Raw genomic sequence first — 25670 nt, 5'->3', positions numbered from 1 at the left:
GTACAGTACTCATGAGTAAATGTACTTAGTTACATTCCCCCACTGGACCCTCCACGCTGAAAACCAAATCCAAACAAACCTAGCTGGACGGATACACCTTAGCAGTTAACTGGTGAGATCATGGACATGGACGTCTACGTGTCCCCAGCTGACGGTTGACTAACGGCCCAGGATGCTGTCATCAAGCACAGGCTCCTGAGGGCAGTCAGAGGAAGATCCAGGTTCCCAGTCCAACATCTCCTCACATCCTGAATTTCACATTCCACACTCAGTCTGTTACATAGATAGACAGACAGATGGAGAATGGAATTGGGAGTCCAGTTAGAGTGAGTGAGTCCAGTATGACCTCAGCAGCCTCCCAGTCCTCTGATGTCAAACAGACACCGATATAGTTTGATACCCAAGGGCGGGGTTGATGTCCAGTGCCTCTTGTACCTCTTTCACACCAATGACCAGGGTTGGGCCAGGGTTGTCTGATCAGAGATCAACCCTTCTCTTGGAAATGCAAACCAAGCCATGGGTAAACCCCTGGAACAATGCATAACAAATACCTTAAATTCTAGAAATTTGCAGTGCTTTACACATCCTATTCAGTGAAAAACTAAGTTCTCACATAGCCTCCTCCAGTTAAAAGAAAAGTCGGGCTTAGCTGTTAGCTTCATGCTCAGTGACCTGCAGGGGTACATAGAGAATTAAACACAACTTATTTTATACCCCGGATATTAAAGCCAGTTTCGCCTGTAAAGCTCCAGTACCGCTCTTCAATAGGCAGACTAGTGAACGTTGTCACACAAACCAAACATATGCATGCATGCATTAATAAAATCAGATGGCACCAATTTGAGGTGAAACAGAGCTGATTGCCTGTGGCTCTCAAAAGTTGGTATTGTACAGGTATTGAATATTTTTGAACGTTACCTGGCCCAAAACCACACACCTTTATCCTGCACTGCACCTTCTGTGAAGCAGAGTTTCTCATTTGCTAGGGAGGGGGGGCAGTGTTTGCCATCACGGTGTGCCCTGGTGTGGCCGTTCACGCGTGATGACATGGATATCCCAGATCATGAGGCCTGATGGCCACTAAAGGGGGTTCGGACAACCAGTGTGTTGCCACAGTGGCTCAGTCTCGCTCCAGCAAGCCTAAAAGTAGAGCCCAGCCCCCCTGCCTGCAGCGCCGCGTCGGAGGGCCCACCGGGCCACTAGAGGCCTGTTGGCTCAGTGGTTCTACTCTGCTGATCTGAGACACAGAGACAAACGCTGGCCTCCACTTTTTTTGTTCTTCAGGTAACAATTGAATAGCAGATGGTTGATCTGGACCAACATAATCAGCGCTGAGCAGAGGCCCCGTGCTTGTGTCTCCGAGGTTCCTCTGTCTGGAAACCCCGGGGTTATTTTTTTCATCCTCACCCAAACAAGTGTGAAGCCATTTGGGCTTGTTTTAATTGGATTTGGTGGCACAACTGAGGTCGGTGTTATGAACGCTTTGAAGTCTTTAAAAACTGGAAGTGCACGACCAGTGACCACCTCCAGGTCTTAATCACCTTTTCCCACATACACACACACGAACACACACATACACACACACAGAGACCTCTACATCTCAGCCTAACCAATTCTGTCATGCTCAGTTCAATACTGCAAGGATTACACAACTTGATGTTATCCTCTCCAGATAAGGAATGGAGCTCAAATGTAGACTTAAAGCTGTTATTTAAAACATTCAATCATAGACATAATAATGAATTAATAGTAATGACTAATAGTAATCATTATAGTCTTTCCCGTTAACAATGAGAGAACAGCAACAAAAAAAACATCTCATATCTTCAAATAAATACTCTCAGGATTCCAATTACATATGAACACCACACATGTTGATTTATCTTGAGATGATGTGGTGGATAATAACAGCCAAAAGAATATAAATTGAGTGTCTTCAATTGATTATTAACATGATACATTTTAAAATGAATATCCTACACTTGATTCCCAGCCAGCTTTAACTTGGTTTTCTATTAGGTTGGGTTTAGAATCTGGGTGGCAGGCAGAGAGTGTGTGTGTGTGTGTGTGTGTGTGTGTGTGTGTGTGTGTGTGTGTGTGTGTGTGTGTGTGTGTGTGTGTGACACTGCAGAGCTGATAGGAAGTGTACTGTATGTGTTGGAAATCCCATGAAGATCAGATCTGATCTGAGTGTGTATAGGGACAGAGGCCATCTGGAAACACAGAGAACTCATGTTTATGAGACAGAAACAGAGAGGTAGTGTGTCTGGCTGTCCACCTGTCTCTGTCTCTGTCTCTGCAGGAGCTTGTCAGTTGTTGGACTCGGACGACTCTAACAGCCATTGGATAGATTGGACCCCTATTACACGTATACATGGTTATTTTGACTACAGGATATATGAATCAAAACCTACGCCATTGATACCTACAGTGGGACTCCCATAAATTCAGCTTTAGTCTTGTTGCTCTCTGCAGGAACCATTTCTGAAAAATTTACTATGCACAGCACATGGGACATTAGACTTTAGTGACATTAGTGAGTAATTCTGAGGATTTAGGCTTGCATTTCCTTTGGGTCTGTCTAACGTTTGGACATCCATGGTCCCAGAGGTTGGTTTCTAGTGTTCTTGGTGGCCTCCATGACCTTTCCTCTATCAACCCTGCCAGGTCTAAATGTGAGCTTGACCAACACACGACAATGTGTCCATGCTCCAATAGGGATGAACACTATGGGTTTTTACTGTAAAAGGCAGTAAAATGTTTGTGGTATCCCAAAGAATGAAGTGTCACATATCAATGCTCAGCCTGCGTGGTCTAGATGAACATAATTTAGCTCTATTTTGTTATCAAATTCTTTTCTGGACACTACAGGAACATGGAAGTGCAGAAGGGGTCGCTGGTGGTGAGATGGAGGAATGTCCTGTCAGTCATTACTCTGCTAAGTTGGAGGTAAACCTCAGTTTTTGCGGCCAGGCCTGTTTTTCTCATCATGGGCTGCTCCGTATGAAACCGGATCCCGACGTGTGATTGAGCTTTTCATTTTGTTTGTCTTTGCGGTGGACATGCCATCCCTCATCAGACGTTACTGTTTATTTTGATAGGCTGTTGGGAAGGAGAGCGAGACAATCCACTGTGCACTGGCCTGAAGGTTTACCACAGGAATCACAGTACCCCCCTGTGTGGCTCCGATCGTTCACCATATGCCTGCTAGTGTTACAGCTGTGTCATGATAAATAACAAGAGATTGTGCAGTCCAAAATATATAATGGTGATGACATATAATTTCGAGTTGGGTCGATTTCCAGGTTTACAGGTCCGATCCCGTGTGGGAGCTGAAATCAGTTACATTTTTATGCAAATCGGCTGATACAACATTTGTCGTTCTGAAAAATTAAAAGTAGCCTACATCAGTAACGTGTGACAGCGTCATGGTAATAAATTATCCATGTATTGCAAGCGGTGATGGGCATGATGATGGTCTCATGGTAGTTCAGGAAATGGTGATGTTATTCGTGTAGAGGGACATGATTTTCCAGTTTTTTTTGTGGTGGTCAGGACGAAGGAAGCACCTTTTGTGCATGATTAGGGTAGCGAGTAGTATTGACAAGCTGAAAGTCCATGTACAGAGGTTGGTTGGGGGGGTGGATGGGTCAAACAACACAGGACTTTCACCCCGGAGACCAGGCATCATGTCCCACGTGTGACGGTTCCTTTCCCCGTTTTTGTGGCGGTCTATCCAACGGCGTGTGGTTTTTCATTTCCCCGTTGTTGCGTCTCCCAGAGACCGCGGATTGAGTTCTGGCGGCCATTGTTGTCACCATCTACCGATTGTGGCGGTTCATTTCCCCTTCATTGCGTCCCCTAGAGCAGGGGTTCCCAAAACTTTCAGCCCACGACTCCCAAAGTAACGGTGAAAGTGACTCGCGACCCCCCCACTATAAATGAATATATAAACATTGTACGCAACGGCGCACGCACTTTCCAAACACAAGCATGTTGACAACACAAAATAACACAACAGCTTTATCTTGTGTTAAAATCATGGCTAACATATGCTATTTTCAGTGATTTTTAGTTTTTATTTTAATTCTGGAAATCAACTTGCGACCCCCCTTCTCTGGCTCGCGACCCCCCTGTGGGTGCCGACCCCCACTTTGGGAATCACTGCCCTAGAGCAGCCCAGTGTCGTGGCAGTTGTCGCCGGCGTGTGGCGTTTCGATTCCCCGTTGTTGCGTCCCCGCTGGCCCATTTTAGGCTATTTTATTCACTTTAAACATCAGATGAAGTGATTCTTTTCTCCTATACAGGTGATGCTAATCTGAGAACTGAGCCTCCTAGCAAGCTAACTAACTAGCTATTCAGCTGGTGACTAAATTAGTAAAGTTTAACAACTTCATTTTCCATTCACAAACTTTTGTCACAGCGTAGGAAAGCCCGGCGCTCTCGTCAGATCTTTTCTCTAACAATACCGCCACCATGTGGTCTCCCAGTGGTAACACTGTGTTTACTGGTTCAAACCGGCCTCAACCTAATATAAGGTATGTCTAATTAATGATCTGTTTGTCTGAATGTCATTTCAAGTTCAAGCTTTCTTTATGCCATTTAACCGTCCTCCCTCATATCTGCTCCATGCATACATGGAAGCGGAATGAGCCAACAGAAACACAAAGACATTCAGTTTGAAATGATATAAACGAGGGAAAGCCGCCAATCCTCCTATTGGAGAGGCTGGAGCCGGCATGCTTTAGAAATGACTTTAGCTATTCAAATTATAATTGAATATGTTGCTGATTAACAGAGTTATGCTTGTTTCAGCACCAGGAGGTTATGTAAAAAATAATTAAATAGAGAAAATCCTTAAAAACAGGTATAATTGGTGATAATGGCCCCAGGGCAAAACTGAGCTGCGAGGCCCCTGTTGTTCCCTCTCTCTGTCCATTATTCCTGGCCCCACGTTTGGGGTGTTCAAAATTTGACTTCAAGTTAAGTACCACGTGCTCTTAGATTGAAAAATAATAATAAAAAAGTAGGAACAATAACTGTCAAAAGTTACTCAACCCTAACCCACACATCTGTCTAATGGTGGGAATTAGGTGAGCAATAAAAATGTTGTATTTCCTGTTCACCACAACATATGTCTTTGCACTGACATTATATCCCGTGTCACTTCCCACCTGAAGATAAATAGGGCTGCTGTGAGCTATTTTAAAGCAACTGTTTACACCCGTCATTTCTCCATCTCTGCCTGATTCATTTGTTTTGGACGGAGGCGTCCAGCTGACTAATGTCTCCGATGACAGCACCCATTCTGAGCCTGGCCATATGACATTCAAGTGTACCGGCTAATGACAAACAGCACTCAGATATGATGATGGAGGCTTTCTTTGCTACAGAGGGCTGGAGTTTCTTGGCTAACTCGAACTTAAGTGGAGGCTGTAATTGTAGGGTTAAAGTGTCTTACCCAAGTATGCAAGAAAACCTAGGTTTTACTCTCCCGTGGCCTAAACGCCTGTTTCAGTGAGTTCATTGCACTGCAAAATACCAGACACTACGTAAATAACTTTTTCGTCATGACAATAGGACAGCGATGTCAAACTCACTTTCACTACGTGCCACAAAATAAGAATCACGTCAACCGGCCAGACACGTTTAGTTTATTGACATGATTTTATTTAATTGAAAAACTTGATGAAAAACATCTTTGACTGTATTATTGCATGTCTCATAAACTCTTCTCTCTTAGAGCTTGGTCGACATAAAGCCCCAAAAAAGTAACTTAGCCATCAAAGAAAAAGGTCAAAAAAAGTCAGCAAAGGTTGCAAAAACTTTTAAATTATTGCCAAAAGCGTCGACAAAAGTGACAACATTTTCAGAAAGAGCAACAAAAACTAAGTGGGCCAACTTTTATTATGAACATAAATTGTTAAATGTTATGATGGCCGGATTTGGCCCGCGGGCCTTGAGTTTGTTACATGTGCAATAGGACATATATGAAGATCTTCTATATCTAGATGCATGGTCCATGATTTGAATAAACACATTTATAATGATAAGATACACTGTCTTTTTCAATAAAATCAGTAATTTCAGCTACATTTTAATATTGATTCAGCTCAGACATGATTGGTTAAACTTTAGTTCCTCAGTGAGAGTGTTTTGATTTGAACTACATTTAAAAATGGACATTTTTATCAACATTTCCTCTGAATTATGTCTATACTGTCACACCAACAACAGTAAACATGGGCAGTGATACGCTGGCTATGGTTTAGGCTAAAACTCTTCCTCCGAAGCAAAGAGAGGCAGGGCGGCTTATTTTTACACCCGTAATATGAGTTATCAGCTGCTTTCATCTAAATATATCAGGTTGGTTTTGTTTAATTAGAGTAGTTTTTTTTCCGAGCCTTTTTTCAACCTGGCGAGAATTCAGTTTTCTGAAAAACAAAAGAATGCAGGTCTGGACATAATTCAGATATATCGGCCTTCTCCTTCTACGTGGCTCGGTGTGTCAGACCGTGGGGCGAGGGTGAAGAGGTGTGGGTGTTCAGAGAAGCTGAAACCCAAGCTTTGCTGTGGTCCCACCATCAGACTGCCGGGGGGGGTGGGGGGTGGTTAGCTTCAAACTCGGGTTCCTCTTTCAGCTTTGTGGAGCCGCCGAAATACTTCTAGGACTTGGGTGTACATTGGTGGCCAAATATTAATAAAAGGCACAGGGAAGGCTTGGGGGGGTGGGGTCACATTTCCTCTGTTTATCAATTCAGGGCCCAATATAATCTTCTTTAATCATCTATAAATGCTCATTTAATTTGGGCTGCTGCATTTATTTGTTCCTATATTTTCTTTCACTTTCTTTCCAGTTGGGTTTAACCCTCTCTGATTGGATCCAGACTCCCCCCTGGTCCCCTCTAGTACGTTAGACTTGTGATGTTTATGTTGGTGGTTCTGCTTTTGTTATTAACGTAACAGGCGAGAGCTATTAGAATGAGACCCTCCGCTTTAACACTCCTCCAGCACACATGGTAAAAGCATCCATTTGGCAAAAAAAGAGCAATCTCTCTCCCTCTCCCTCTGTCTGAGCTTCTGTTTTAATAGCTTGCAGTGTGTCGGCTACCATTTCTCCAGCCTGGTAACTCAATTTAAGAATGAATCACCTCTTTAAATCCTCACAGCACCTCATTCTTACACTTGGCAGAAGACTGACTCTTCTGAAGTCACATGGGGTACGGGGGGTTCCAGCCCCGCTGGTCCTCGGGGAAATATCCGGGAGATATTTCACATTAGGGATGTGACAAAGCTGGACGACATGGATTTGACTCACTCACCACGGTAATATGACACACAGGGGAACCCGAGGAGACCAAACCAGTGTGTTTTGGTTGGTGTGAGACCGCAGGGTGTCAAGAAAGCGACTAATTGTCATTCCAAAATCCATGCTGTAATTAAATTCCTCACAAAATGATGATGTATGTCAGAGACCCGGCGATGAATAACACTGAGAAATTGACTCACGAGTTGAAAAATGTTCGCTCATAAAAATTCCAGCAGCTCGTTGTAGCTGTAAATTAGTTGGAGGTGCATTGAAATCCATTATGCAAGGTCAATAAACCTGCTCCCTCTTCATACCATGGACTCAAGAAAGGAGGGGATCCATCAGTATTACAACCCCTAACGTGTGATAAACCTGCACCTGTTATGTTCCCAATGTGTCCATTCAAAAATGGTTTTAACATAATTAACTACTCATATAAACGTGGATATAATAGTTGATGTTATTTTTGAACGTGAATGCACTAAGCTGTGGTATAGAGGAAGGCTTGTCCATGTACAAGACTTGTTACATATTTGCATAACCTAAGTGACAGAATAGTTATGTCCATACCTTCCTCCACAGCGCTGCGGAGGAGTGTCTGGCTAGTCCACACAGCATTCTGGGATGGAAGAAAAACCTGCTCTAAATAGTATCAGGAAGGAACTTGTTTTGGCGGAAGTAGTTTTAGTCATGCAACAGAAAACTCAGATTGGACAGATAGTCTAGCTAGCTATCTGGACTTACCCTGCAGAGTATCTGCGGGACCAGGTAACTATAGTTCCAGATTGGACAGATAGTCTAGCTAGCGTCTGGACTTACCCTGCAGAGATCTGAGGACCAGGACCATAGTCCTCAGATTGGACAGATAGTCTAGCTAGCTGTCTGGATTTACCCTGCAGAGATCTGAGGACTAGGTAACTATAGTCCTCAGATTGGCAGTAGTCTAGCTAGCTGTCTGGATTACCCTGCAGAGATGAGGACCAGGAACCATAGTCCTCAGATGGACAGATAGTCTAGTAGCTGTCTGGATTTACCCTGCAGAGAGCTGAGGACCAGGTAACCATAGTCTCAGATTGGACAGATAGTCAGCTAGCTGTCTGGATTTACCTGCAGAGATCTGGGACCAGGTAACTATAGTCCTCAGATTGGACAGATAGTCTAGCTTGCTGTCTGGACTTACCCTGCAGAGATCTGAGGACCAGGTAACCTTTGTCCTAACAAATCCACCAGAGGTTAGAACGCCAACACAAGGAAAGATGAAGGGACAGCCTAAAAAGAGGGATTTTTGGCAGAATTGATGGCACCCCCTTAACAGTCCCTGAAATCTAAGCCTATCAATTCTCAATACGGCTAACGTTTCTGGTCCCATCACTAAAACAAAGTCTTCTACAAATTGTCTCTTTCATAACTAACTGGAATGATGGCCAAACTACAAAAATAAGAGCCAAGTTGCATATTTGATGATCTCAGGACTCGCAACTAGCCCTTTAATTTAGAAGCGCTCGGTCTGGACTCTTGGCGTCAATTTTAACGCTCTGGGTTGGGAGGTAACTGGCAGCTCAAGAATGGGGCTGGTTAGGACACAAGAACAGGACACAAACTCTTGTGTGAAAGTCCTGTGCTCTTCTCTGTGTGTTCCCTACAAATCCTGGAGGGGGTTTACTGCGTCGCTATCTGATTCTGTGAGCCACTGACCAAGCATCAGTATTTGACGAGTTGGGAGTGAAAACGGGTTGGATTTACTGGCTTCCTTTTTTCTTGTGAGCTGTTTCATAAGACTGCTCGGATATTTAATTTCTCAGGTTCTAAAACCAATAACACTATTTAGATAAAGTCTCAAAAGACCCTTAATGAAGAACATGGATAGATATGCACATTAAGCATCAGATGCAGGAAGGGCAACGGTGCAAGCTGCACAATACCCATACTGTTGTCTTAACCCATGCATAAAACACTGAGTTTACCTTGGTGAATTTGTTGTTTTAACCTTTGCTGAGTTGCCATTTGTCTGGGTTAAGTAATGTGCTACGGGTCAGGGGGAGGTGGGTTTTCCCTCCCAGGACGCCCTCGGCCTCTAGGCAGAGAGGAAGAGAGTGGCGCCATGCTGCTCTCATTGGAAGTGCCTCAGCCTATTATTAGAAACTGCCATCGATAGATGATTGAGAATACTGTTATCATGTCCTTAAGATGGATTCAAATGTTTCCAAGGGCAGGTTTTCTGCACAATGAAAGTTTGGAACTATGTGAAGAAGTTAGACGTTAACTTGGAAAAAGTAAGGGAAGTTTTTGTTGGACCTTGGTTATTTTACATCAACAACATCTGCGGATGTGATAATATGAGTCAGTAGCGGCAATATGGCCGTGAGGATCGATCATTCACACGACAGTAAAAATCCACAAATCCAAAAAATAGAGTAGCAAATTGTAAAACAGTTACTGGAGGAAAGCTGAAAGAATGAGTTTCTCAAGCGTGCTTGGTCTTTAATAAAGAACATACATCACCATGTTGGGAAGAGTGGGAGGAAAAGATCGACACCACATTCATTTTGGGGCATTTATTTTCCGGAGAAATAACCATTACTGAATCCTACAAAAGCATAAAACAGAAAACTCGTCCAGAGTGTTCTAACCAGGCTGTTCTCATCAACCATTCGTACATATAGAAAAGTAACACGTATGTATTCCATGCATTTATTAGTGTATGCATCACATGGAATGCTGATGTGTAAGACTGCAGAGATCCACATAGAGAGCAGGGCTTTCAGTGCCCCGAGTGTGTTTGTGTCCCGGAAGACATTAGGAGGAAAACACAAGACTTTCACCCAGAAAACAGTTCTTCATGTCCCAGGAGTACTACCTAAGGGGACTGCTGTTTTATCCCAAACCACCATCTTTTTTCTAATCTTAATTAGTAGTTTTGATTGCAAACCTTAACTGTCGTAGCTGCTTGACGCACAACTTTTGTCGACTAAACTCAACTGTAATAGTCGCTGAAACAATGTCGCCTCACAGAAGTGTTTCTGTAGTTGTTGGTATCAGTCTTGGCCGCGAGATCAGTCTCAAGACAACTTTTAAAGGTCTCAGTCTCATCTCAGAATCGACCAGATAAAGAGGATTCTGGATTGTATTTCTAGACTACAACTGCCTTTACAATATAGGTGGTGAATGAAGAAGAATCTTAATAAATCTTTAGTGGGTGTATTTTTATAGGATAAATTTAAGGAGTGACAATGGTTAGCATTTTCCACAATTTATCATGGAATGCAGTGTGGGACTAGCACTGGTCTTGGTCTTGGTCTTGACTCAGTCTCAACCCATCAAAGTCTCGGTCTTGCCCCGGTCTCGATACTCTCTGGTGATGACTCGGTCTCGGTTTAGGGGGTTATGTAAACTCACAACCGGCCGGCTCTCCGTAATTTTGTACAATATCCAACTAACACATTCATGAAAATATGTAAAAATACAACGACTCTAAAACACCTCAAATGATGTATCTTGAATGTTTAACATGTTCACAAATAGAAATAATAAAACAGACAATGTGTGCTCTATGCTTTATGAAAAAAGTTCTCAGAAAGTAAGGGAACATGTTTATTTACCCAAATGTCGATCTTTTCCTTTACTAGATTTGTTAAATGTGTTCATTCTTGAAATTTGCTTTTTTTCTGTTGTGGGAAAGAAGTCTTTGAAACATGAGGCGAATGCTGAATTATCCATTTACAGAAGGACGCATTACAAATAATCCAAACCAGTTAATCATGAGCACACAATAGAAAATGAAGACAGACACTTGGCATCGTTTCCCCATCTATCTCAAGTCTGAATCAAATCCCTGTTCCTTAAGTAGATCTTCCTTTGGCACGGCTTCTGCCTGTGAAAGTCTCTCCACCCAGAGAGCTTTTCACGTCCCACCTCAGACTTCCACCCGCCACACCTACAGCTTCTGGGAATTGGCTCCAAAAACCCCCACAGGATGCGTTTGAATCAATCGCTTAAAAACCCAAAGCAGATGAATTGCAACTGCTATCTCTCTGTTTTCCACACACTCGTCTGTCTCTCTCTTCCTTCTGGCTGTTGACACCGAGCGAAGGAAGCGCGAGCTGAATGACATATTGGTTTTCATGACAGGGGCCCGTGGACTTTTGAAGGTTATTTAACGGCAAAGGGGCCCTCTTGGGTTACAGTCAGGGCGGTGGAAGCATCCAAGCCGAAGGCGTTGAGAAGAAGCCTTTTTTTTTTTTTACATCTTCCTTTTTTCACCACTGTGCAAATTTCCTCAGGTTTTCTCACACATTATCACTCACTATTTAAAGAGGGAGTCTGTCTCATTTTTAGCACCTCTTAAGGTCTTCCTCTTTTGGCTCAGTCTTATTTGTTAGTCTGAATTATCCATCTGCAGCCTATAGGTTTTTCTGCTAAAAGGTGAGGTTTTGCTGGAAAGCAGCTGACCTCTGTCAGTTTCCTCAACCACAGAAGTCATTACTTCTCCTTCCACAGATCTTTTGTCCTGCTAATTCCTGCCCTGAGGCCTAACAACAGCTCACCGTGTTCAAGAGCAAAACTTGAATAAACCCTCATTGTGCCTGAACGCAACCCTACCATTAAGTCAATGAAAAAGGAGCTGGGGCTAAAGGCTCATTAAAGCTCTGGCCTATTGCAGAAGGCCCTGACTGTGCATTGCTAGTGGTTAGATGAATTAGCGAGTCAGGGAAATGTAACCGTGCATCCTGAGGCACTGATGTTTAGTCTAATTTCATAATGATAGACCGTGGGGGTTTATTAGCTTCCCAAGCTCAGAGTTGCGTGTTTGTTGCATGAGAACATGGAACTAACGCAGTCAGACATGATTTAGTGGACATATGTATATAAAGTAAATATAGTGTGTCTTTCATCACTCAACAGGCTAATCCACTGAGCCTGGATGTGGCACATTGCTCAGAAAGCTTCATCTTTGGTGGATTCTGTCAACCAGACTGGAAACTCCTCAACCAATTGGAGCCGCAATTCAATTCTTGGTTGACGATCAATATTTTTATATTAGCAATACATCAGAATACTATGTTTTTTAATGTTTTTAAATGCACAACAGACAAAAAAAACAGGCAGTTGTGCATTTTGCACCACTGATTCATGGTTGTTACACAGAAAATACCAGACATGTTTCCAGGTAAGAAGTCACAAGATTAAACATATAATTTGTTAAGTATTACCTTGAAACAAAAGGGAAATATTTGGAACATAAAGGGTGGATAAATCTCAGCATTACAATATGGTAATTACCTATTTTAAATACCAATAAGTGTTATCAAATTTGGAAGGTATTACGCTGATAGTAGCCTATATATTACCCCATTCTTATCATGTTATTACAATATTAATATGACTATTTTACCACGACCCAGATATACATATCATCAAACCCATTCCCAGTTATTACATCTGTTACCTTCTTATCACCTTATTACCCCAGTATTACATCAAATTACTGTGATGTATTACCCCGTTATTAGTGTAGTAATTACAAGTCATTACCTGTATATTACCTCTTTATTATACCACTGTTACCCCACTATTACCATCTTATTATTGTAATGGAATGTAAAGTGCTACCAAAATAATTCAGCAGAGGCAGGGATATATGGACCAGATGGGTGGAAATCCCACGCAACCCCCCCCCCACCCTCCCAGCAATGACCAACCCACTGAGAACTGTCACCAACTCTGCACTTCTCTCAGCTGTACAGAGAGTTTTAGCTTCTTTTAACCCCTAAACCTCGTGTCATGCATCAGATGGATAGAGATGTGACTCTTTATGAATGCTCTTCTGACTTATAATTATGCAACTGGTTGGCAACAACTTTATGGGATGATAATATGTCAGATGTTGTGTTTTCTGCTTGTTCTGCTACCTTTTAGTGACTAAAGGAACCTATTAATGCAACTTTAAGTGTGGGCTTAAAAGTTGAGGAAAGAAAAGTGAAAGGTATGATTTATACGCCGCTACTTCATTGCCATGAACTGCATTGGGAAGCTTGACTTCTGTCCAGACTGGAGTAGAGCACAGGAAGTTTTTCAATGCATGCATTTTTCTCCTCCTGAGAGCAATTTAAGAGAATGATCGTCGAGTCAGGTTAGTGGCTTTTTCTGGCAAAGATGCAATGTTGTTTCTGTGGTGACCTGCTGTAAGAGCTGCTGGGCAATTATTTAATCCCAGGCTTAGCGTTGTTCTTTGTGGTCTCGGGCCTGTTGGAAAATACCCCAGTCGCTCCACAAAGGGTATTGAGAGCAAAACAACTACACTCATTCATTTTTCCCATTCTTGAATTGGCAGGAATGACAAACCATGAAACAGCTGGGGAGGGTTTAATGGAATTAGATGCTGTTTGTGTAATACGGGGCAGGCTATTTGGCCTCTAATTGATTTAATGTGTCAGATATCCTGCAGAACGGTACTTTTACAGTCTGCACATGGAGATGTCATCAGTGCGAACAGCATGTTGTTCCCAACCCTAAAGCAAATTGGCTCCACATTTGTGAAGCCTGTGCTCCGAAGGTGTCATATCCCAAACAGGCTATAGATGCAAAATTCTTCTCAGAATTACACCCTTTGGCAGTGAACCTCCCTCTTCAAAATAAATGTAGGAAATGGGACTGGACGTGCAGGTTCACCCTCTGTCCGACAGCCAAAGCAATATCACTCCTAGAGGTTGCAATTTCCTTTTCAGCAGTTTTAGAAAGCATCTTTTTACATTAGCATGGACCCTTTTTCTTCACATTTGTCATTTCTTTCATAGGAAGACATTAGTTTAGCATGGAGCAAAAGAATCAGGCCGCTTTTGAACTATGACTTTATGACTCTGAAGTTTTACAAGGCAACAAATGGATATGGGCTCCATGGGAATGACTAAGCTGTCTTGTATATAGTTAATATGCAGAGGATGAAGAATGGGAGCCTTTGTCCTGACTCTGTCTGTGCCTCTCCTTCCACTGGACAGGCTGGACATGAACAGGGTATTTGATGAACTGTTAGTTTGTCTATACGAATGTTTTTTGGAGGGCTCTGAACCCAATATCGATGCTGTTCGGGTTTATTATTCCCCTGTGGCTGCAGGAAAGAGACGTCCCACACTGCAGGTACGATTTTTTCAAGAAAGTCCACTAACGGCTCTCTATCCACATGTTTCATTTGGAAACCGGAGTCCTTCATGTGTGTGATTTTTCCAGGTCTCAATACTGTGGAGGCATTTTTCCTCTCCATGAGTGGGGTACAAAAGTTCATTTAGTATTATCCTTTGATTGATACACACCCCTCAGTAAATCCCCTCTACTGTTTGCACAACTGCAGCTGAAAATCCTCTGTGTGTGAAAGTGAAGTTTCATAGCGTAGTATTCTTTTCCACTAAAAAATGATTTTGTCGTCAGAGCCGAGTGATTGCTGTGAAGGTGATTGGACACGCTCTGCTGACAATGCAAACAGGCCTTTCACAGTCCTGTCACCATATCTGTTAATGAAACCTTTGAGGTGTAAGGATGGATGGCGTTTTTACCTAACATGGTCTAAGATCTCAAGCTGACCTCACGCCACCTGCACAATTCATCAGACTACTTCTTGGTCCAGGCTGCCTGATTTACAATGAAAAATTGCACTAAATCCAACTGACGATGGTGTTGCAGACCAGCGCAGTTTATATCTGCAGAGGAGCTTGTTAAAGGATGAAGTGTTCTCAGTTTCTGAGGACTTTACTCTCTGTTTGCCCAATGAGTTGGTTTAGGCATCTGATCATGATGCTTATGGGATGCTGCCTTTGAGGGTTTCCGTCTGAGCCCAGGGAGTTCTACATATCCCATCAGGAGGAACTAGACTATGTGGCCATGTTCCCTGCGTACCCCATGTCCGCTACACCCTTTCTAGATCCAAAAGGTACATGAGTCATTTTTGGAGCATTTGTGTGTCGTTTTTGGTAGGTGATAAAGTACCTATTTTACTGCTAAGGTGTGAGGACTTGTTTGACCCACCTGTCCCATTAATCTTAACAGAAATGTAAGTCCTACATGCTGCCTGCATTAACCTCAATACTCAGTCCAACACTCTGATCTCAGTGCTTGAAGAAGGCCATAGGCCCTCCAGTGGACCATGACATGCTCACGTGGACTTCACATTTACCTTCCCAGACTTAAACTGGCTTTGACATGTTTCTGTCTATGTCTGCTTTTTGATGACCTATCTCCCAATGTAGTCTGGCATACAGCCTTCCCTGAATCTCTCTGTAGTGCTCACCAAACGGAAGCCTGCCCCCCCAGGACATGATCACCGGCTGCTGCTGTGTGTTTACAAGGGCAACAGGAGAGGCACGGGAATCTGAGCGAGCAGGGGTCGATGCGGGAGGCTGTGGTGGGTTTTGGGATCTGGATATTTTCAGAACCTAAATTCCACAGGTTATTCCTGGATCATATGCTGCGACAGAGCTGTCCCATGTCTCAAGATGGCAGTCCACCTGCCCACCACACCAGTAAAAATCCACCATTACACACCTGTGGTGGATTTGAAGATTTAAATGTTTGCAGATGCAGAGGGTATAGTATCCTAGTAGAATATCGGGGTACTGTATGATATTTCCGAAGTGTCCTAACATTTGGTTGCATAGTTAATTTGAGAACATGCAAAAGCTAGTGTTGAGTAAATGACTGGCTCTAATAGGAGCAGGAAAGGGGGAACGCCCTGACTTCGCATGTCGGCATGCAATATTAGAGCTCCATTTCCGGCCACATTTAACTAGTGGCCTTACATAAACAGAAACAACAGGTGTTAGCAATAGTTAGACAGCATTAAGCTCAGCAGAGGAGGACTTGAAATACATGACATCAATGCAAATTCCCTTGTGTGTGTGTTTATGAGTGTAGTTTGTTTCATGTTGTGCCCACTGTTTGTTGCATGTAAAGCTGTTGCCTCAGCGGCCCCTCGTCAGGCGCCACTTCATGCGCTATATTTGAACCCCCGCACCCCCCAGGCCTCCCAAAGTGCCTTTGGATCAAGGTGCTCTACAGTATGTCCCTTGGGTGAGTGATCCAAGCCAACAGGATGTGATGGCAGGCCCAGAATGCAACAGGAATCTTGCTTCCATGTTAGCTTTCCCCACTGTTGCTTTCAGAGAAGGTTTAGGCTTACCCTTTAGGGAGTGGATAACAACTCCAGGAATGACTGGAACAGCCATGCCGTGCTGTAACTGAAACTTCATCGTGCTGATCCCATCTCACAACAGAAACTCACAAATGATAAGATTGTTGGTGTTTATGTTGTGTAGAACGTAAGGTAGTGTTTGTTAGTTTAAAGTTATTGTCCCTAAGATTTGTTGTGCATTTAAGTAGCTAGTGCAGTGTCGTAGGAATGAGCCAACATGGCGCTCAGTATTGCTGTTGTCAGGGGTCGTACCCGTCCGGATCACGTGGCGGTTGGGAATGTGTGCCTGGTCGGAGCAGTCCTAATGCTCGCTCCTAGTCAGAGCGCTCATCTGATCGACCTCACACGCAACACACACTCCCTTAAGTCCTAAGCATTACGCCTGCCAAGTGTGAAGTTGATTCGACGAACGGTTCTTATATGTGAAGTAGGGCTGACCTAAATGCCATGGGAATCAATGATTCAAATCTGTTTTTTAATTCTTTACTGCTTTTTTTTTTAAAGTACATGATTAGAAATGCATTACCCCAAATACTGCGCTGCAAGAAGAAAAAGTAATCCAACATTATTCATTATCCATCAATATTATTAATGTAATTAATTATTTAGTTAATATTCTCAGGAGAACATTAACCAACAATGGTATGCACGTCACCCGAAATATTAAGTACAGTTATGCATGCATACACAGACAGATATGTTGGTACAGCGCCACCTTTTGGCCAAATGGTGCCAATAGGTGAGATTGCCACAATATCTACATTTTACCACGTTTTTAATGTAAGCCCCGCCCACAGCATTCGAGCAGACTCTGAGGGTCAGTAATAGCAAAACTGTATGGAATATTAGAAAACCAAAAAGGTCAACTTTATCTGCCTTGATCCAGAGATGGTATGTACCACATGTTGCATGTGTGATTGCTCAACATTTGCAGGAGGAGGAACAGATTTGGAGACTCGGTCTAAATGCAATCATCATGGATAGATTTGTGTTGACCCACACAATCCATGAAAACAAGTTGCTTTTCAACGACTTAAGGTTAATAAGTTACAGGCCGAAACGTAAAGTTCACGGTTATAGCGCCACCTCCTGGTCACATAGCACCAAATACAACACTGCACATCATAAGGTCCCCAGCAATACACCCGCCAAGTGTGAAGTAGATCAGATCAACAGTTCTCAAGAAATTTGAATTCCAAACATACTCACTGACAAAGATTCCTCACTTCATAGACAGATGCAAGCCTCAAAGTTCTGCTTAAAATGAGACATTTATTAACCACTAGGACCAGCAATCAAACCTTTTTGAAATGCAACAAATATCTTGTATTTCTGACATTTGCACAGCCAAACAAAACGTGGGCTGAGAGACACATTGATTTAATATCCATCTCCTGACATGGTAATACTGAACTGTGCCTGGGTACACACTTTGGATCCTCTGTGGAAATGTTGAATATCATAAACAAATATTTAGGATCATAAATAATGTTGATTTATTGTCAATATCCAAATAGTGAACTTCATGGAAATATGCATAGTTCTTCTGTACAAAAGGAAATGTTCTGGTCTCAAGGTAAAATAGAGCAAACTGTGAGCATTGCAGGGGTTGTTCTAAAAACATCTTTATACTCTAGGTGTCAGACTTGGTACAACAATTCTAATTCTCTGGAAGACACACATCCTATCTTTGATTCTACCCTCTCCCTTGAGCACCACATCCGGTATGTCATTAAAACCTCCTTCTTTCACCTCCGCAACATCGCCAAAATCACACCCTGTCTCACACCCCCCACTGCTGAAAGACTCCTTCACGCCTTCATCTCCTCCCAACTGGACTACTGCAACTCACTTCTCTTTGGAATCGGCTCTACCAACATCAAATAACTCCAACTGGTCCAGCTGCCCGACTCATCACCCTCTCCAAATCCTGGCACCACATCACTCCAGATCTAAAACAACTCCACTGCCTCCCCATTTCCCACCGGATCACCTACAAAATCCTGGTCCTCACCTATAAAGCCCTCCACCATCTGGTCGCCTCATACCTCACTGAACTCCTCTCCCCCTACCAACCCTCACGTTCCCTCAGATCCACCTCAGCCGGTCTCCTCTGCATCCACTTAATGTCCGACCTCTGCAGTTTGGGGGAAAGAACCTTCTCCAAGGCAGCTCCCAGGCTCCTGAACTCCCTCCGCCAAGCGATCCGCACCACTGAGTCCCTCCCAATCTTCCAGTCCCGCATCAAGACCCATCTCTTCCCCTCTGCCTAGCTGTACCCCCTCCCTTTTCATCTGGTCTTGAATCTTGTTCGGTTTTGCATTGGTTTTATTTTCTACCTACCTTGCAAGGAGGCTTTGAGTCTGTGAAAAGCGCTATATAAATTCCATGTATTATTATTATTAATTATTCAAAGCAATGAATGTATCTCAATCCTTTGGACAAATGCAAATATCTGTATTCATTTCATGGCAGTATAGTCAGCAGTAGACATCTTGTCATGGACCAAAGCTTTAGGTGAACCCACCGATCTTGGACATCCTTTCAGGTCCAGTGCTGAGGTACCCGTTGAAGTTGGCCACTGCTGCAGGGCTGGGCATGCTTTTTATTGAAATGATATCTGTTATTTACGGTCCTTTAGGCCAAGTCACTGGTAAAAAAAAAAGATATTATGGACGGGACTGAAACATAAAAGTTGGAAGACCTATTTGAGTCGCCCATAAAATCCCTCCCTCACCCTGAACTCTTTTACTTGTTCCAACTGCTTTTCATTTTATACAAGTGCAAAGTGGACAAACTGAGCTGACAGCTGGCTCTAGGCTGGGATGGACCAGTCTGACGAGCAGACATAATAAACCTGCTTAGAAGAAAAAGCCGGGGATTTGATTTGACCTTTCACGCAAGAGATTTGTCATTACTTATTTTCCCCACCTTCCTGTGACTGACGCAACCACATCTTTAATGGCCCCTGTCTGAATTTAGCAGTAATTGGTTTTGTCCGATAACCTCATAGGGCTTGTGAAAAGGTCAATGGGAAAGGTCTTCTTTTTGTTATGGGGCCTGACTGAGTCATAGCTGGACCGGGCCATCTGTCTCTCCCATAAGTTGTTGATGAGAGTTTCTGAGCCTAATACAATCTAAACTACTGAATATTAGAGTTTTGATAAGGTTTCTCTGTCTGGACATACTAATAACCCCAGCTACGCAATACATCTAGATGACTTTTGAGTAAAAGTCTCCATGGAAATGCAGGATTAAAAAAAAGATAGGAATAATAAAACATGCATTCAAGGAGAATCAAGTCAATAAAGAGAGCATGTTATACTGATTGATTTGACAAAGAACATCTAATTGTTACATCCATATGCAGTGGCCGACAATAATTTACTGTGTCCCATTTCTTACATAAGGCCAATGCGAGCAGCAGACTTGGACAAAGTCCCAGGACAGTTTTTCAGATCCACAACGATCCAGACCCCTGACGTTCTGAAATGAACACTGTACTTTATGTCTCAATGATTGGACATGTTACTGGAGGTCTTCAAAGGTCCCAACATTTCTTCCCAAACCCCAAAAGACCCGGAAATGTGCTCTCTGGAACCGCATTGGTATTTTTCTTAATTTTTATTTTTTAATCTCGAGCCAGACCTGCAGAGAACAGAAAAATGTCAGACTCAAAGCTAACTGGCCTGGGAGACACAGACCCGATCGCCACTGTTTTGACAGCTGACTGCGATTAAAAAGTTAAAACTTTAATTTACAAGTTGTCAAAAGAGAACTTTGCGTCTCACCTTATGTAACATCAGTAGCCTTGTCCCCTGTGCCTGCCAGGTTGACATAAATCCTCCTCCTTGTCAAGAAAGTTGGTACAAATCCATCCAGGTTTTCCGTTAGTCCTCACTTGCTGATATACAGCATGGCTAATCCACTCCTTATTTCATCTGGGAGGTGCACTTGTTGTCACTGTGACGGATGAAAAGCGAGTTTAAAAATCTGATTTGCGGTTTTGTTGCGTCTCGCCAAATGAAGATAACTTCTGCTGCTTGCCCTTTTTGCACTAAAGTGACAATTGATCGTTGCTACATCTGTGTTCTTTGAGTTGGACCTCTGCAAGTTAGAGCGCACACACACACACACACACACACAGGCGGCTGGGTCTTCTCAGGTAGTACCATAGGCGTCCAGAGGTCTTTGGTCCTATGGTTGGGATGGATCCATGAAGACCTCTATATGATGTGTCTATGAAAACATGGCCCAACTTGGCTGTGTCTGGGGAAGATTCTTAGTGTCTTAGAAATAGATGAACACACACCTCTTAGTAATGCTCTGTTCTTCAAAGTGTACATTTCTGTATGAACAACTAAAAACAGAGGCTGCAGAGAAGATTTCTGAAACATATTCGGTAGCTTCAGCTTCACAGGACACCTGCTCGAGGCCCCAGACCATTAGCTCCATTTGACCCTGTTCACTGTATTTGAACCAACCATACGCATGGCACAATAGGTATTCAGACTGTCTCCATGTAACGTATGTTGTATACATCTAAAAATATGTTCTCTCTCTCTCTTGTTGTCTTACAGGACCTCCAGTAAGTAGACCAGACCCTTTGTGTGACCTGCATGGGGTAAAGTGACTGCTTATTTTTGCTCTTTGGTGTGAAGTGGATAAACTGCAAAGTCTCCTCGAACATGCAGTGACACTGTGCAGTGCTCTATCATATGGCTCATTATAACATAGCTTATTAGATTCTGTCATGAGCCAAATGTCTTGTGTACATTTCACGGTTGCGCTTCAAATTGTGCAAACAGTTTCTGTTTAGTTTTTAGAATCAAATTTGAAGGAACCTCTAAGTAAGTGGCTCTGAGGAGCCTGTAGGTGTGAATGCAACCCAGTATCCCGCCTAAGCATGTGATGGACCTGCTGGGTCCGTTGGGTTTGGCGTGTCAGTGTAACGTTTTGCCCCCCCGAGGCGTGAACATTACACGCATGCAGTGGTGTAGTCCAAGTGATACGCAGGTACTGGATACGCAGTATACCTACTAAGAAAGTATACTATATACTAAGAAAGTATAAAGTATAAAGCTCCAGTATTTCTAATTACCCTCTTAAAAATCCCCAATGACATACTTTTCATTTTATCTATGACATATTTTGAATTGTCATCTGTGTTTATCTTCTTTGCATTGGCTAGATAAAGGTATTTTTACCGTCAATTGGTGAATAAAAGTTATTTTAATGCAGGAAATGAAGTCTTTGATGCTGAAAGTCACCCTGTGGGAAGACAGCCAGACCCCCCCCCCCCCCCCCCCCCCCCCCCCCCCCCCACTATGATAAGCCCCCCTCCCCTAAAGGCAGATTATGGCCCACATACTGTATATAGAACAATATATTTATATACAGTACAGGATATACAGTACTACACCACTGTACGCATGTATACAGGTGCTTTACCAGCAGAGAAGAAGCATAAAGTTCATTCCAACCACTGATGAAGATTCATGGCTGAAATATATTTATATATTTGAATTCATTAACTGTTTTAGATTGCCTATGAGTGTTGCCATTTTAATTTGATTTTGTTTCACTGACACTAAAACCAATGGACCGGTGGGTGTACTACACGCTTAGGCGTGGTACTGGGTCGGTGAATGGGACTGGGATTCTCGCCCACTGATCGAGCCTTCGGTCAAAAGGAAAACCTTTTTCTTGACTCCAGTGCTTTGATGGCACAGAGTTTCCAAACATCTGGCCACTATGAGTTTGACTTTTGTAGAGCCGTGTCAGTTTTAAAATCACCTCTGCCAAATATCCCTCCCTGGAAAATGTGAGAGATAGTTTCTACAGAGGCAGTTTTAAAGGTACACGAGGTCAGACAGCGAGGCGGATTTTCCACTCTCACTACACTTCCATCTCCGCAGGATCTGAGCAAAGACGTGCTCAGATTCCACATGTCTCTTCCGCTTGAGATATTGTATGGCAAACACCTATGGAGCTCAAAAGTGGCTGCCCACTTATATAACTTTAAGAGATTTCCCCCTTCAATATCTCTGTTGACGTTTCATTAACTGCTTATATAAAGAGGTTGAAGTCTAGAACCAAGCCAACCAGCGACAATATGAATCGAGACCATAACACATTTTAAAGGTGGCAGAAAAGGCAAAGGTCATTTCCACTGTTACAGCAAGCTCCACCAATCACAGCTGTTATGTCGAGGATTGTGGGTAGTGTAGTACCTCTTCAGGACATCGCGAATAAAACAAGGTGGATTTTATACGGACTTCTACAGAAGCAGACATGTGGTCCGTCTACCCCAGAGGGTTTAGACCAGAGATCTGTAGCAGGGGGTCTGGACCCCTAGGGATCCTCAGAGTTAGTGCAGGGGGGCTGCCAAATTATTAAAAAAATATGTTTTTGAAAGTTTCTTTTTCTACATATATTCATTTGAATCCAACAAATCAATAGCAAAGATAAATTGGCCTAATTTAAAAGATATATATGTATGTTGACATATTGAAGATAAGCTTACTATAGAAGGTAGCCACTCTGGTAGCTGTACAGTTAAGCTTAAAGATTCACTGTACCTTCCACATGGATGTCCAACATTAAAACATGATGTATAAATAATATCCATTTATTTTCATCCATTCGGCCATGTTTAATATGCAATCCCAATTGTATACTACACATGCTAACATTTTAATTTTTGAAACTATAAACTTTCAAAAACATATTTCTTTAATTTGGCGGCCTCCCTGCACTAGATCTAATGTCACCCTAGGGGTCTGTGACCCCTGTTGATGATCCCTGCTCTATACTTCAATAAGGCTCAGACTGCTTTAGAAGCATAACGGTTGGGGTCTTCTTTGGCTGTTACTATGAGTCGATTGGATCTAGTCAGACAGACACAAACTACTCTGGCTGAAGACATCGCTCGGGCTATTTCATTGACAGTTAAGGGATGAATTGAAGCCCAACAACATGACAGCTGCATGATAAATTGACAAGAACAGTGTCCAATACCTTTCAGGACCAGTGACACCAGAAAGTGGCCCAGCACAATGAATTCTGATGTCCTGGTGGAAAAGGTGCAGCTTAAAGCTTGGTTATAGCGCAACAGATCATGAGTCAACACAGTTGATAGTAATATAAAAACAATATCTTTATTTGTATAGCACTTTTTTTTTTTAAAGTTACAATGTGCTTAGCAAGCCGATAACACAACATAGAAACCCATTAAAACACCCAGCCAGTACTAACCCTAACTAACCACTTGTGGCAGAACCATAAACAGAATAAATCAGATGGAATCAGGGAAGGCGGTGCGATGGAAGTATGTTTTAAGCTTAGATTTAAAAGAAGCCACTGACTCAGCCTGCCGTAATTCCAGCGCCTGGGGGCTCTTATTTCAAAAGCTCTGACCCCCCCTTGTTCAGCTGAGGGTCTGGAAGAGATAAAAGGCCCCTGCCAGAGGATCTCAGAGAGCAGGGTCATACGGGGATAAAAGATCTGAGATATACTGAGGAGTCCGACCATTAAGTGCCTACGTAATTAAAAGAATAAACCAGGATCATGTGTTTAAACCGGTTCTGGTTAAAAACCTGGCAGCTCTGTAGCCACTCTACAGGTTTTCTATTTTGGCATGTACAAATGGCTGATACAGTAATCCAGGTGTTGTGAGATAAGGGCAGGTAAAATAGTTTAAAACTTATAGGTTTGAATTATAGTCTATATCCATGACGTTCCACTTCCAGGATTGTTCTTTTGAAAATTCCACCACATGTCCCTTTATCTTCCTTTATCTTTGTAATAGGTGGAACAAAGGGTAGATGGTGTTGGTATAGTTTATTAAACGAATGATGTTGTTATAATTTGAAGAAGAGATATAATTCCAGATAGATTCCTCATGATTGATTTCTATTATAGAGGTGAGAAATATCGTGTTATTAATGTGTACGCTGCTCCGGAAAGAGTTGGAAAAACTCAATTATTTAAAAGACTTAAAGAGCTTTTGACAGTTGGATATAAACTTGGTCTATGTGGTGATTTGAATGCAGTTATTAATGAAAAAAAAGTTTAAAACCTATAGGTTTGAATTATATATCCACTTCCAGGATTGCTCTGTTGCCGCTGGAAACAAAATCTCCATTCATTTTCAAATTCCTTGACCCAAGATCTGAGCTCTCCTCACGAATGAATCCATGATTAAAATGAACCGATAACAGGGCCAAAATAAGAATCCTGTTCTTTAATTTTACAGATAAAGCATATTAGAAATAACAATTGGCTGTTACATTTCTATATTATATTATACTATTACATATTACTTTGTAAGTTCCCGACTGGGGATCAATAAAAAAGTATAAATTATAAATTATGGCTTTTCACCTTTTGGAATTTGTCTCATCTACTAAGACAATATTACCACCAACCTATCCATTCTTTAGAGGAGATGTAGCACAAGTTATATGATTACATAGAATAATCTCAAGGCCAGGTAAGGGATCCATAGCAGGAGTAAATATAGTGTAGTTAAGGTCTAGTCCTGCTGAGGTCCACAGGGGACTGCATCCCATCATGCTGGGACAAGGCTACCCTCCTCTCTCAGGGAGTGGATTTCCTTAAAGATGGAACCTAACACAGCTGTAAAGTGATATGAAATAGCTTTTTTCTACTTTCTCCCTTGGAACTGGCTTTCTGGCGTCCTTTGTAAAAACCTAGTAGATCGCGACTGGTCACATGTAACATCACAGGGGCTGGGCTCTGTTGGCCTCGGATGGGCCGTGTGCATGTAACACACTTTAACAGGATCAGAGATGATGGGGAAACCCCCTCAGACTCTGAAGAAGCCGGACAGGACACCAACAGGGGTCCTTCACAAGCTGTCAGTCAAACGCTCCAGACGCAGAAGGACAATTTACAAAGTCCATTTTCAAACAATTAGTCTATGGAGCTACACAGAAGGAGGTAGCTTCATGCTAATGTTTGTGTGTGTGCGTGTGTGTTTGTGTGTGTGTGTTCAGTTGTACGAGACACCAGCTTCTGGGTAAAACAATACCAATAACAATGCAGTAAATCAAACCCATTTTCCTATACAAACCAAACTTACTTCTTATTGAACAGAGAAGTACCCAGGGAACCATACAGCCCACGTACGATGGACGCCCCCCCCCCCCCCCCCCCCCC

General features: G+C 42.7%; 1 protein-coding gene across 18 annotated transcripts in view; it reads left to right on the top strand.

Moving 5' to 3' along the window:
- The window catches only part of col13a1 (collagen, type XIII, alpha 1), a 147866-nt gene that overhangs the window by 45870 nt on the left and 76326 nt on the right, over positions 1 to 25670 (top strand). For all 18 annotated transcript variants that reach the window (XM_032541968.1, XM_032541977.1, XM_032541979.1 and 15 more), the window contains exon 3: positions 21068 to 21075. In XM_032541968.1, coding sequence (XP_032397859.1) covers positions 21068 to 21075 — 8 coding nt within the window. The remainder of the gene's footprint in view (positions 1 to 21067; positions 21076 to 25670) is intronic.

The sequence above is a fragment of the Etheostoma spectabile genome, chromosome 17 (genome assembly GCF_008692095.1).
Source record: "Etheostoma spectabile isolate EspeVRDwgs_2016 chromosome 17, UIUC_Espe_1.0, whole genome shotgun sequence".
Classification (NCBI taxonomy): domain Eukaryota; kingdom Metazoa; phylum Chordata; class Actinopteri; order Perciformes; family Percidae; genus Etheostoma; species Etheostoma spectabile.
This window is presented reverse-complemented; position numbering and strand designations above follow the sequence as displayed.